At 43.6% G+C, this 12,937-nt stretch overlaps 1 protein-coding gene across 1 annotated transcript in view; it reads right to left on the bottom strand.

Moving 5' to 3' along the window:
- fam222aa (family with sequence similarity 222 member Aa) overlaps positions 1–10,757 on the bottom strand; it is a 228,041-nt gene extending 217,284 nt beyond the window's left edge. Inside the window, exon 1 of the mRNA XM_073065861.1 lies at positions 9,502–10,757. Coding sequence (XP_072921962.1) covers positions 9,502–9,617 — 116 coding nt within the window. The 5' untranslated portion in view covers positions 9,618–10,757. The remainder of the gene's footprint in view (positions 1–9,501) is intronic.
- Between the last annotated feature and the right edge of the window lie 2,180 nt (positions 10,758–12,937).

The following is a 12,937-nucleotide window of genomic DNA, read 5'->3' on the forward strand; positions in this document are numbered from 1 at the left end:
CGTGGGCCCCCTACCAGTGTCCCGAGGAGCACGGTACCTCCTAACTATGGTAGACCGGTTCATGAGGTGGCCAGAGGCAGTCCCGCTCACCGACACATCTGCCGATTCCTGCACCCGAGCACTGATTGCAACCTGGGTAGCACGCTTCAGGGTACCAGCCCACATTACCTCCGACAGAGGCGCCCAGTTCACCTCCAGCCTGTTGGGAACGCAGCTACACCACACTACTGCCTACCACCCACAGTCGAACGGACTAGTGGAACGCTTCCACCGTCACTTGAAGTCGGCTCTCATGGCCCGCCTGAGAGGACCTAACTGGGTGGACGAGCTTCCCTGGGTCCTGCTTGGAATTCATACAGTGCCCAAGGAGGATCTGCATGCCTCGTCGGCCGAGTTGGTGTATGGTGCACCCCTGGCCATCCCGGGAGAGTTCATACCAGCCCCAAGGGGGCAAGAGGAAGAACCCGCAGCAGTCCTGGACAGGCTACGCGAAAGGCTCGGCAACCTGGCCCCCGTACCGACTTCACAGCACGGACGGACCCCGACCCATGTACCCAAAGACCTGCAGAACTGTAAGTTTGTGTTTGTACGAAGGGGTGGACACCGGGCACCGCTACAGCGGCCGTACGAGGGGCCGTTCAAGGTGATCAACGGCAATGGGTCCACGTACATTCTGGACATTGAGGGGAAAGAGGAGGTTTTCACGGTGGACCGACTCAAACCAGCCCATGTGGACTTGGCGCAGCCGGTCGAGGTTCAGGAACCACGATGCAGAGGCAGACCTCCCAAACAGAGGCTGATCCAGACTGTGGACTTTGGGAGGTGTATTGCCGGTTCTGGGGGGGGGGGGTTATGTGGCGACCCACTTTCTGCGCAGGCGAACCGGCTCACAAATAGCCAGTGCGCGGGGGGAGACTTTGGTAATGCACCTCTGACGTCATTTCCGCCCGGAGAGGGTGGGCGCTAGGGATTTAAATATCAGCACCAGGAAGTTTGAATAAACTAGTCTCGAAACGACTTACTGACTTCGTGTCGTTGTCTCTAGCTCTGTATGTAGTACATCGCTACAATATCTCAGTAAATAACAATACATTCAGATCATGGAACAGTTAATAAATATTCATCATGAGCTCTGCCATGTATGGGGAAAGAAGTTAAAAATTATTGGAAATGTAACCTATTGACATGGAATATAACCATCAATGGCCTTTGAAATATTCAGAATAATCGACTCATTAATGACTCTAAAATGCCATACATAATGTTCAGTTGAGCCTACATCGTTATTATTCAGCAAAGAAAAGTGTGTGGAGGAGGAAATTTCCCTGCAGATGTGAAAAACAACAGCACTAAATGGAGTAAAAATTACATAATTTGAACAAGTGTCCATTTGTTCTGTAGATTAGCTCTACTCCAGCATATTTGAAATTAATGTATAGTATGGTGGCAAGAAAGATTGAGAAACTGTGTTCAACCATTGGGAGCCTCAAAGCATCTAACATAATTGTTATGAAGTCACAATAGTTAGTACCTGTAAAAAGACTTCTGGACTCTCTATCAAAAAACAATAGGTATGATTCGCTAACAACTACCGGAAGATCCAAGAACTAATTAACCAAAAATGCAAGATATTCCAGGATTGGAAAATCCGCTGTGTCTCAAAAGAAACATCTCTGCAGGCACATGAAGGCTGAAATCTAACAAAAACCATGTCATGTTCCATGAATGGTGCACAGAAGGAGCACACGTGATCATCAATTTTGCATCTGATAACCACAACAGACATGGAGTCTTCCGGGCTTTAAAGACCACATATGACTGAAGTGTCTGTAGTCCCACCCTGAAGAATACCAAGAACAGAAGAAAACTCAAGGACAAAGAAGCAGTCTCAGATCACTCGAGGAAGGGCTTTAAAGGACTTCTGAGATTTTATCCTCAATTTGAATCTTCTTCACTTAATTCCACAAGAGAACATTCAGTACAACCTTGCTACCACTCCACATGAACAAAAGTTGAAAAGATTTCATGGCAATTGAAAAATGCCAAGACCACGGGGCAGATGGATGCCTGAAGAACTTTTAATGCATGACAGATATACACAAATTCACAGCTTCATCTTCCACATTTGGGAAGCAGAGGAACATACCAGAGAATCTCAGGAATGTAATAAGTACAACCATTGTCAAGAAAGGAGACAAATCCAGTTGCAGAACTACAGGAGGAAAAGTCAACATCAGCATCCTCCTCAGCCACCTCCTTTTAATGCAGGAGTAGCTCCCCACATCACAATGCAGCTTCCATCTACTGTGTGACAGGTCTCAGCAATGCAGCATGCAACACCAACCAGAAACACAGCCTTACAAAAACCTTTGGCCTCTTAGATGTCTTGTGTGCTGGATAAATAAGAAGAAACTCTGAGCTTAGTAATGTCTATGCATTGTGCAGTCTGGAGACCTCCATTTTGCAGATACAGCAGTCTAATACTATTATAAACTGAGCTGACATAGTGAGTATAAACACAAGAGATCCTGCAAATGCTGAAATCTTGAGCAACACACAGAAAATACTGGATAAACTCTGCAAATCAGGCAGCATCCATGGAGGAGAATAAACAGTCGAGATTTGGGGTCAAGATCCTTCATTAGGACTGGAAAGGAGGGGCAGAAACCAGAATAAAAAGGTGGAAGGAGGGGAAGAAGTACAAGCTGGCAGGTGATAGTGAAACCAGATGAAGGGAAAGTGGGTTGGAGGGTAGAGGGTGGATGAAGTAAGAAGCTAGGAGGCGATAGTAGGAAGAGGTAAAGGCAGATAAAGGAGTCAGATAGGAGATGACAGTGGACCATGGAAGAAAGGGAAAGTGGAGGGGCACCAGAGGGAAGCGATAGATAGATGAGGGGAAAAGAACGGGTGAGAGGGGCACCAAAATGGGAAATGGGAAAAGAGGAAGGGAGAGAGGGCAAAAATTACCGTAAGTTAGAAAAATCTGTTTTGATGGCATCGGTAGGAGGCTACCCAGATGGAATATAAGGTGTTGCTCCTCCACCTGAGTTTGGGTTCATCATGGCAGTAGAGGAGACCATGGACAAACATGGCAGAATGGGAATGGGAAGTTGAATTGAAATAACTTCACAATTAGTTTCTATACCCTAGTTGTGGAGAGTAATTACCAGGGTTCTTACTTCTGATGCTGTTTCTGTGACTAATCATAAATTTAGCATTAGAATGAGGAACTCACTGCCACAATCCTCACAGAAGTAGGTGATGATAAGTGATGAAATTAATTTTTAAAAAGGAGAGTGGAGAAAGTAGACCAGGCTTGGTTGCTGATGTGAATTAAAACACTGACACACATTTGACAGCCTGAATGACAGTTTTCAATCCTGAAATGCCCTATATTCTGTTTCTTTTTGCATCAATTCAAAATCTACCAAAACTAGTCAACAGCTCCAATAAGATGGCAGATTCTAAATGGTTGACAACTGCAGTCTGGTTCTGATTATGAATCAGGAGTAACATGGGCTTTGTAACGAGAGGTCAACCCATCATTTCTTACTTAAGTCAGAAGTAATGATTGTAAATTGAAAAAATATTAACAAAGCACTTTTCTAAATCTACTCCCTACACCTCAGTTCATAAGAGCAATTCACCCTTTCTAGACATCATTCAAAGTTCAAAATTCAAGTTCAAAGTACATTTGAATGAAGTTATCCTATATTTTCCTATGCTACATTGACGACTGTGTTGGTGCCGCTTCCTGCACCCATGTGGAGCTCATTAACTTTATCAACTTTGTCTTCAACTTACACCCTGTCCTCAAACTTACCTGGTCCATTTCCAACACCTCCCTCCCCTTTCTCAATCTCTCTGTCTCTATCTCTGGAGACAGATGACTATTATAAACCCACTGATTGTCACAGCTACCTGGACTATACCACTTTCCACTCTGTCACCTGTAAAAATGCCATTCCCTTCTCCAACTCCACCACATCTGCTTTCAGAAAGAGGCTTTTCATTCCAGAACTAAGGAGATGTCCTCCTCCTTCCAAGAAAAGGGCTTCCCTTCCTCCACCATCAACACTGGCCTCAAATGTATCTCTTCCATTTTGTGTAAGTCTGTTCTCACCCATTTCTCCTGCCACCCCAGGAGGGATATGGTTCCTCGTGTCCTCACCTACCACCCCACCAGCCTCTGCGTCCAGCATGTAATTCTCTGTAACTTTCCCAATCTCCAATGGGATCCCACCACCAAGCACATCCTTTCCTGCCCCCCACTTTCTACCTCTGCAGGGATCGCTTCCTTGTCCGTTTGTCCCTCCCCACTGGATATTCCTCCTGGCACCTCTTGCAAGTGGAACAAGTCCTACACTTGCCCCTACACCTCCTCCCTCATTACTGTTCAGGGCTCCAATCAGTCCTTCCAGGTGATGCGACACTTCACCTGTGAGTCTGTTGGGGTCATCTACAGTATCTGGTGTTCCTGGTGTGGCCTCCTGTATATCGATGAGACCCGATGTAGATTGGGAGACCGCTTCACCGAACACCTACGCTCCATCCGCCAGAAAAAGCGGGATCTCCCAGTGGTCACCCATTTTAATTCTACTTCCTATTTCCATTCCAACATGTCAGTCCATGACCTCCTTTACTGCTGCAATGAGGCCACACTCAGGTAGGAGGAGCAACACCTTATATCCCATCTGTGTGGCCTCCAACCTGATGGGATGAATATTGCTTTCTCAAACTTCTGGTAATGCACCCCCCCCCCCCTCACTTCTCCATTCCCTATTCTCGTTTCCCTCTGTCACCTTATCTCATTACCCGCCCATCACCTCCCTCTGGTGCTCCTCCCCATTTTCTTTCTTCCATAGCCTTTCATCCTCTCCTATCAGTTTCCCCCTTCTTCAGACCTTTATTTCTTTTGCCAATCAACTTCCCAGCTCTTTACTTCACCCCTGCCCTTCCTAGTTTCACCTCTCACCTTGTGTTTCTCCCTGCCCTCCCCCCACTTTCTTACTCTGACTCCTCATCTTCTTTATCCAGTCCTGCTGAAGGGTTTGGGTGCAAAATGTCAACTGTACTCTTTTCTGTAGATGCTGTATGGCCTGCTGAGTTCCTCCAGCATTTTGTGTGTGTTGCTTGGATTTTCAGCATCTGCAGATTTTCTCTTTTTTGTGATTGGACTATATTTTTCAGACTCAATTTAAGCCTTAGAGTTATAGAGACACACAGAGTCATAGACCACCACAGCACAGATACAGGGCCTTTGGCAACTATAGCCCACGCTGAAGTATTATTCTACCTACTCCCATTGACCTGGCCCTGGACCATAAACCTCCATACCCCTCCCAACCAGGTACCTATTCAAACTTCTCTTAAATCAAACCTGCATCCACCACATGGGCTGGCAGTTCATTCTGCACTCTCACCGCTTTCTTTGTGAAGAAGTTCCCCCTCATGCTCCCCTTAAAAATTTCACCTTTCACCCAACCCATGACCTTTAGTTCTAGTCGCACCCAACCTCTGTGGAAAAGCTTGCCTGCATTTACCCTTTCTTTATCTCATGCAATTTCCCATCTTTTCATTCCACCAATGCGATTCCTCTTTCACCCACAAGTCAGTCTGTAATTTTACTCGCAACTCACCTGGAACACCATTCTACATCCTCCTGTTCCTCTCTAAACTCCACTCCCTAACTGCACTTCCCTTAATTCCACTGGCTTAATTTCTCCTCCTTCAGAATCAGAATCAGGTTTAATATAAATTAAAATAGTTAAGTTAAATAAATAGTGCAAAACAGAAATAAAAAAGTAGTGATAGAGTGTGCCTTCAGGCTTCTGTACCTTCTTCTTGACAGTAACAATGAGAAGGGACATGTCCTGGGTGGTGGGGGTCTTTAATGATAGATGCCACCTTACTGAGACACCACTCCTTGAAGACATCTTGGATACTATGGAGGTTATTACCCATGATGGAGCTGACTAATTTTACAACTTTCTGCAACTTGCCTTGATCCTGTGCAGTAGGCCCCCCCCCCCCCCACCAGACCGTGAGGCAGTCAGTCAGGATGCTCTCCAACAATACATCTGTAGAAGTTTTCAAGTAAAAACCAAATCTCGTCAAACTCCAAATGAAATACAGCTGCTGGCTTGCCTTCTTTAAAACTGCATCGATATGTTGGGACCAGGTTAGCACTGTTCCTCAGCAAGTTACTTTGCTCAGAGCCATTCCTACCTAATGAGTGATTCCATTGATTCAATATTGTGACCTTCCATTTACACAAGAATTCCCACCAGCTGACTATTAGATATGGAATCACTTCCATTAACAGCAGGGTCCAAGTTCAAACTGATTTTTTTCAGCAGACACTGATATGCGAGCATGGTGTCCAAACCACTGATATAAGCACAAATAAAATGTAAGTAGCAGTTGGACGTGCAGTCACCTTTCACTCCACGATTCAATTATCACAACAGATCATTTACTGCAGGTTCATTTTATCTTCCTGATCCAATCATTATATAATTCCTATTATTAAATCCATACTGGCTGATTAAATAATGTTTCCCATATTTCTTCCAAAAGTCTATTGATGCTTGTTGTCTAAGTTTCCAAGCCATAACTGGGGCAAGTATCAGAAAATAGTGAAACTGTAATCCAGCAGTAAAAAATCTTTCTTTGGGAAATAATTGGGGAAATTTATTCACTCTTTTGAATTTCCCATGTTAAAGACAAAGTGCAAATACTAAGATAAAGAGTGCCAGTTACTTGAAATTTAAAAGCTTTTATGTAAATATATTATGGTTGATTGGAATAATGGTTAAGGCCTTGCAAAGTTGATTATCTGGATTTCAGAAACTTCTTCCTTCTGCAGGTGTGCAGCATTCATGCAGAAAGTCAATGAGTGCATGAAGGTAGATTCTTGTTCACTATTGCACTCATGTGGGTCGAGATGTTCTTTAAAGATGTGCATGACTCTTGCTACGAATCATACTTACTGCTTTGCCTGCAAAAATGATAGTGTTACAGAGACCAGTTTAGCTGTTGTGTTAGCCAGGTATAATTACCTCAGTCATTGCGGTGCTGAGTCACATAAAACAGAAACCTCATGTTCAATCTCTAACTCTGCTACATTTACTGATTTATGCCATTACATTGCTATTTACAGTCACCCTAAGTCTGATGAGTTAGGGAAGGGAAGCGAATCAGCTTCTGGGTTTTCATCAATAATCATTGCTGGAAAGAATGTATTTATAGATGAATACAATGCTGAAAACCCTGAATAGCCTGACAATATTCACTGTCCCAAATTCATAGATTTCAATAAATGTCCATTAGATTCTAAACAACATGGAGGCAAGAAGCTGAGTGATCTTACTGCTGTCTTTTACCAGGAAGTTTCTCACCTCATTTGAGCTCACTCTGGGACTTTCCATCAAGCATCATCATGTGCCATTATTCAACATAGGAGTTCCCAGCCCTTTTTATGCCATGGACCAATATTATTTAGCAAGGGGTCTGTGGATCCCAGGTTGGGGACGCCTGATTTAACACAATTCTTGCCTTCTGTGCTTGGCCACATTATGTAATTATTTCAATTTTAGCCTTTCCTGTGTCATCTTCACAATCTGTTTTTTTTTTAGTTCAGAAGACAGCCATCCTGTTGTTAAACCAGTAGTGGCATGTAAATTCCCAAGAGTGTACTATTCCATAAAGAATATAAATCAAAATACTTTCCAAAATACTACAAAATAACACCATGATCCTTGCAACACACACAAAATGTTGGAGGAACTCAGCAGGCCAGGCAGCATCTATGGAAAAAAGTACAGTTGACGTTTTGGGCCAAAACCCTTCAGCAGGACATGCCTACCCTGAAGAAGTTTAAATCTTCATTTTGTGTGTGTTGCTCAGATTTCCAGCATCTGCAGATTTTCTCTTGTTGATGATGATCCTTGTTCCAGCTTCATCAGAAGGCTCTCAGCTAAGGTCATTCAGGATTACTAAACAAGAATTTTTACTGTATTTTTTGCTGGTATTATTTTTTTTGTCTACATTTTTTCTCAGGAAGCCTTTGACTCCTTGCTAAGAAGCAGCTCAAATGAGGTTCAACTATGTCTTTTCTATTCATTTCATTTTGGCTGGAGAACGTTCACAAGAAAACTCCATCTATTATTCACTGGCCACAGTTTCTCCACCTACAACCCCCTTCAACCTCCCCCCCCCCCCCCACAACCTGCCAGTCATCCTGGATTCATTAATCCCTTTGGGCTCCTGTCTCACCATTGTCTACCTCCTTATACTGGCTATTTTCTTTCTTCACTCTCAGTCCTGAGCAAGGTTTGGACCTGAACCGTTGGTAATTCCTTTCACCCCTAATAAATGCTGCTCGAGTTCTTCCTTCAGATTGTCCTTTGCTCCAGATTCCAGTATCTGTGGTCTCCTATATCTATCACATTCAAACCATTTTTTCCTTCCAATTCACTACCAGTTTACTCAGGGATCACCCAAGCAGGAACCTTGCCCATTTCCCCTTAAATGTTAACGTTTCAGCTGAAATCATTGAACTATGCACAGACTAGATGTCAGCCTCAACCTTCAGTGAAATTAGTCATTGGGGAAACTAATGCTGACATCATTGCAAGCAGAGCTGTGTCCCAGCTGATGACACCATTTATAGGGGCAAGGTCAGAAATGCACAGCAGATTTTTATGTCAACCTGAAAGTCTCACAAACTGGAATATTCTCAGCCCAGGAAAGAAGTTTGCAATCTATCAAGTGGGTCACTGGGGAAACCACAGTCCGCAGGTGTCAACCACAAATAACTTACAGTCTTTTTCCAGAGGTCAGACAGTCAGTAAGTCCGGGCACAGCCAACCTCAGCCCAATCATCTGCTTCCTTTGCGTCTAATCTGCAAACCTCAGAGCTTCCACCACACCCCTCCAGCTGCCACAGCAACCTCGGTCTCTTCTTTCTATTCGGTGAAAGATCCCAACGTGCTTGTGCAAAGTGAACTCTTGCTGTGCAGGTTCTTTTCCCTGATTCAGGGATGGTGTTAACACACTATTCTTCTGTGATTGACTTTGTTAACCATTGAGAATATCATACCTCAGGGGAATTTATCTTCCCCGAGATCTCCTTCAGGGTCTATCGAGGCGGGAACCCTGACTGATTTCAAACTCTTTGACCTTGAGACATCACCAGCGGCGTGAAAACACGACAAGAATCCCACTTATCATGGTCTTAAAATAACTACATAAAAGACCTTCCAATAAATAAGATTTTTGGGATTTTGTGCTCCTGTCAGAGATTTAAAATAAGATAAGCGTGTTTTGCTTCTCGCGGTTAAAGTTGCTGATAGAATTTAGAATTAGTAATTGCCACAGGAGTGATGTTTACATAGAACGCACCCCAGTGTGAGCCGGTGTTGCCTGGTGGAATGGAACAATAACTGTAGGTAATAAAATGAGATGGAAAATAAAAGGTTACACTGTCTGTTACAGTACCTTCCTCTGCCTGTCACTATCATCTCGGTGCCCACTGAATGGAACGTGCTCCACAGCAACTCGTTCTCCTTAACCAGTCTGATCACTGGCACCATCCTGCCGGTTTCCAGATCCATGGGATAGAAAATATTCTTTGCTCCAAAAATTCTCCTTAGGAAAAGTTTCGTCTGTAAAGTTGCTTGGCGATGAGTGCGCCAATCCTTCCGTTTGGAATCAGCGGCCGCACATCAGAACGGGAGTCTCGATCGCCATCAGGAAAGAAATCGGTGCTGGACTTTTACCATTTCCACGCAGCTCTGCTGAACGTTTTAATCCTTAAGTAATTTTCATCAAAAGAGCGTTTTGTTTTAAATATTTCTATCTGTGTCTAGAGCCTCGACGGCCATCTAGATAACGCCTTGGTGAGATAAAGCTGCGCACTGTCTGGATACGGGCGTGATTTTTGTCAGTGATAGAGATGGTAAATTCACTGTCAAAGACGAGGCCAGCGGTCACATCCTGATCCTCGGTGTAAGTGCTGATGCCGCGGTGTGTCTCTTCCGTCTGGATGCTGCTGTTGTCTCCCGTTGCTGCTTTATCTGACCCCTTGATCGCTTCTCTCGGGCAGGCTGTCTGCGGGCAGATCCTGGGAGGTTTGGATCTCCTGCCTGTCCCCGGCTGCCAGCCTCTATCCGAACCGATCCGGTCTCGAATCGCCTGGAACTGGTGATCTGATCTCTCATCACAGACCGTCGTCCCCCGGCTCACCTCTCGCTAACACTCTTGCCTAAAATTTCTTTTTATTTCTCATCTGACACGCTGCGATCACAAGATCTCTTCCGGGAGCCTCAGCCTCTCTTTTCCCTTCTCTGGGCTCCATCGTTTTCCTCTTAATCCAGTTATTTTTATCCAAGGCACCATCCCCCTCCCCGACGCAATAATCGCCACGATATTCTCTCCAATTTAATCTTCTAAATTGTTGCCTTTTACTTCGCTTTGGGGAAAAAATCAGGCAGTGGAGACGGCGCGGTTAGTGCGCGAAGCTCTATCCATCATACAGTCGCGTCCTATTCTTATCATCAGGTCAATCAGCTGCTCGGAACGAGAAAAATAAACACTCATTTCAGCATCTGACGTGTCCCTTTCGCCCTCACGCCACAAATCCTGGCATCAGCAACATGTAACCGCATCTTCACCCAGACCCAAACCAGTTGCACAGTGATGTCAAGTCGCAGCCGGTGCCTGTTAGGTTCGGGATAATATAGACTGGCAGCAACCGGCTCCTCGTTGCTCAGCCCCTATTAAAGAGACAGAGCCCTTTGGATAGTGTTGTTTTGCGCGTTGTTTCTTGGAGAATTGCTAAAAATTTCCAGTCATGGATTCACAGCGAATTAGTATAACAAGGCGGCTTTTTTTTAAACTTGTGGATCAAGGTTATGCAATTTCAGTGGTGATTTTTAGTGAAATTATTGAGCAATCAATTACATCCATGCACTTTCTTCCTGTTAATTACCCTAATTCTCAAAATTTATATTATCTCATTCACACACACATACACACACAAAAGAAGCGATTCAATTAGGCTCAAGAAGCACCATTTACTTCTGTGGACAAATAGACGAATTTTATAAAATGGTTAAGTATATGACAAAATTCTAAAATAAAATTGGGGGAAAAAAGCTAAAAACACCCTGTATAGTAGATAAAACCTATGGACAAAAGAAGGCAGGGTTAATATTAATGGTCAATTATATTTTTTCCATGGAAATATTTCAATCTGAATATAGAAAATACAGTAGAAAATGTGTGTTGTTTCAGTATTTCTTCAGGGATGCCTTTATGGAAAATATTTTATAATTGGGGAATGTGCAGATTATTTATAGGCACAGCTTTTGAAAACATGCGTGTGTAGATGAGGGCTTCACAATTATTTGCTATACTGAAGTCATGGAAATTGTTCCCGCAATATTGACCTCCATCACCATGGGCTGGATGCTCCCGATGTCTCTTGGCTGTTACTGAGACTTCTGGCCTCCTCACTGCTCTTTCTAGAATCCTTTCCTCTCTCGTGACTTTTACAAATTATGACAGGTCTATAGTTGGCAAGTATTCTTTTGCAGTTTCCTTTGGACAATTCTGAGTACAGCACTTAAGACCATAAGACATTGAAACAGAAAAATGCCATTCAGCACATCGAATCTGCTCTGCCATTCTATCATGGCTGATCTATTTTACCTCTCATCCATATTCCCCTGCCTTCTCCACATTACCTTTGACACCCTTACTATCAACCTCCACTTTAAATATACCCGAAGTCTTGGCCTTCACAGCTGTCTATGGCAATGAATTCCACATATTTACCACTCCCTGGCTAAAGAAATTCCTCCTCCTCTCTGTTCTAAGGGAACATCCTTGTATTATGAGACAGTGCCCTCTGATCCTAGACTTCCCCACTATTGGAAAACCCTCTCCACATTAAGGGGAAGTTTAAGGGAAGATGCAAAGTGTTTAGAAATCTAAGAAGAGGTTTATTTGGATGTTACTTCAGCTGTGAGAAGCTGGAAAAGTTAGAGTGAGTTCTGTTTGGAGTAGAAATTTAATGAGTGACCTCAAAGAATATTTATGAGAATGAACTGTTTTGACAGAGTGAATATCATTGGATATCATTGACATAATCTAAAATGCCATGGTAGTGTAGCGGTTAGCACAATGCTTTACAGTGCCAGTGACCCAGGGTTCAATTCCTGCAGCTGCCTTTAAGAAATTTGTATGTTCTCTCCATCACCAGCTGGGTTTCCTCCAAGTCCCACAGTCCAAATTGTCCCGTGATTAGGCAAGGGTTAAATTGGGGTTTGCTGGGCGGCGCAGCTCAAAGGGCCTACTCCGCACTATATCTAATAAATTTTTAAAAATTAAATGCTGGAGGAACTCAGCAGGTCAGGCGGCATCTATGGAAGGAAATGAACAGTCAATGTTTCAGGCTGAGACCCTTCATCACTACCCCCAGAGTTTTGAGTCTGTTGCTCTGGATTTCCAGGATCTGCACAGCTCTTGGGTTTCCATTGGTATCATCTAGAAGGGGTCAAGGGCAGTGTTTTCATTCAGTATTTTATCATGATCTAGAATATTATGATTGGTGCTATTTTACTAATTTTAGGCCATTGAATTGGTAATATAATACAAATAAATCAGTTGAGTCAAGAATGAAGGCCTAAGTGAAATTAGACTTTCAAAAGCCAGCCAGCCCAGACATGATATGGACGAATGGTTTCTTGTTCTGTACTGTACTGTACTGTACTGTTATTCTGTAGATTTGATACTTACATGCGAGGAGTTTGTAAAATCTCCCCATGACTAAGTGGGTTTCCTCAGAGTGAGGTGGTTTCCTCCTACATTTCAAAGATGTGTGGTTAGGGTTAGAGAGCTGTGGGCATGCTGTATTGGTGCTGGAGACAGA

Source organism: Hemitrygon akajei, chromosome 14 (genome assembly GCF_048418815.1).
Source record: "Hemitrygon akajei chromosome 14, sHemAka1.3, whole genome shotgun sequence".
NCBI classification, from domain to species: domain Eukaryota; kingdom Metazoa; phylum Chordata; class Chondrichthyes; order Myliobatiformes; family Dasyatidae; genus Hemitrygon; species Hemitrygon akajei.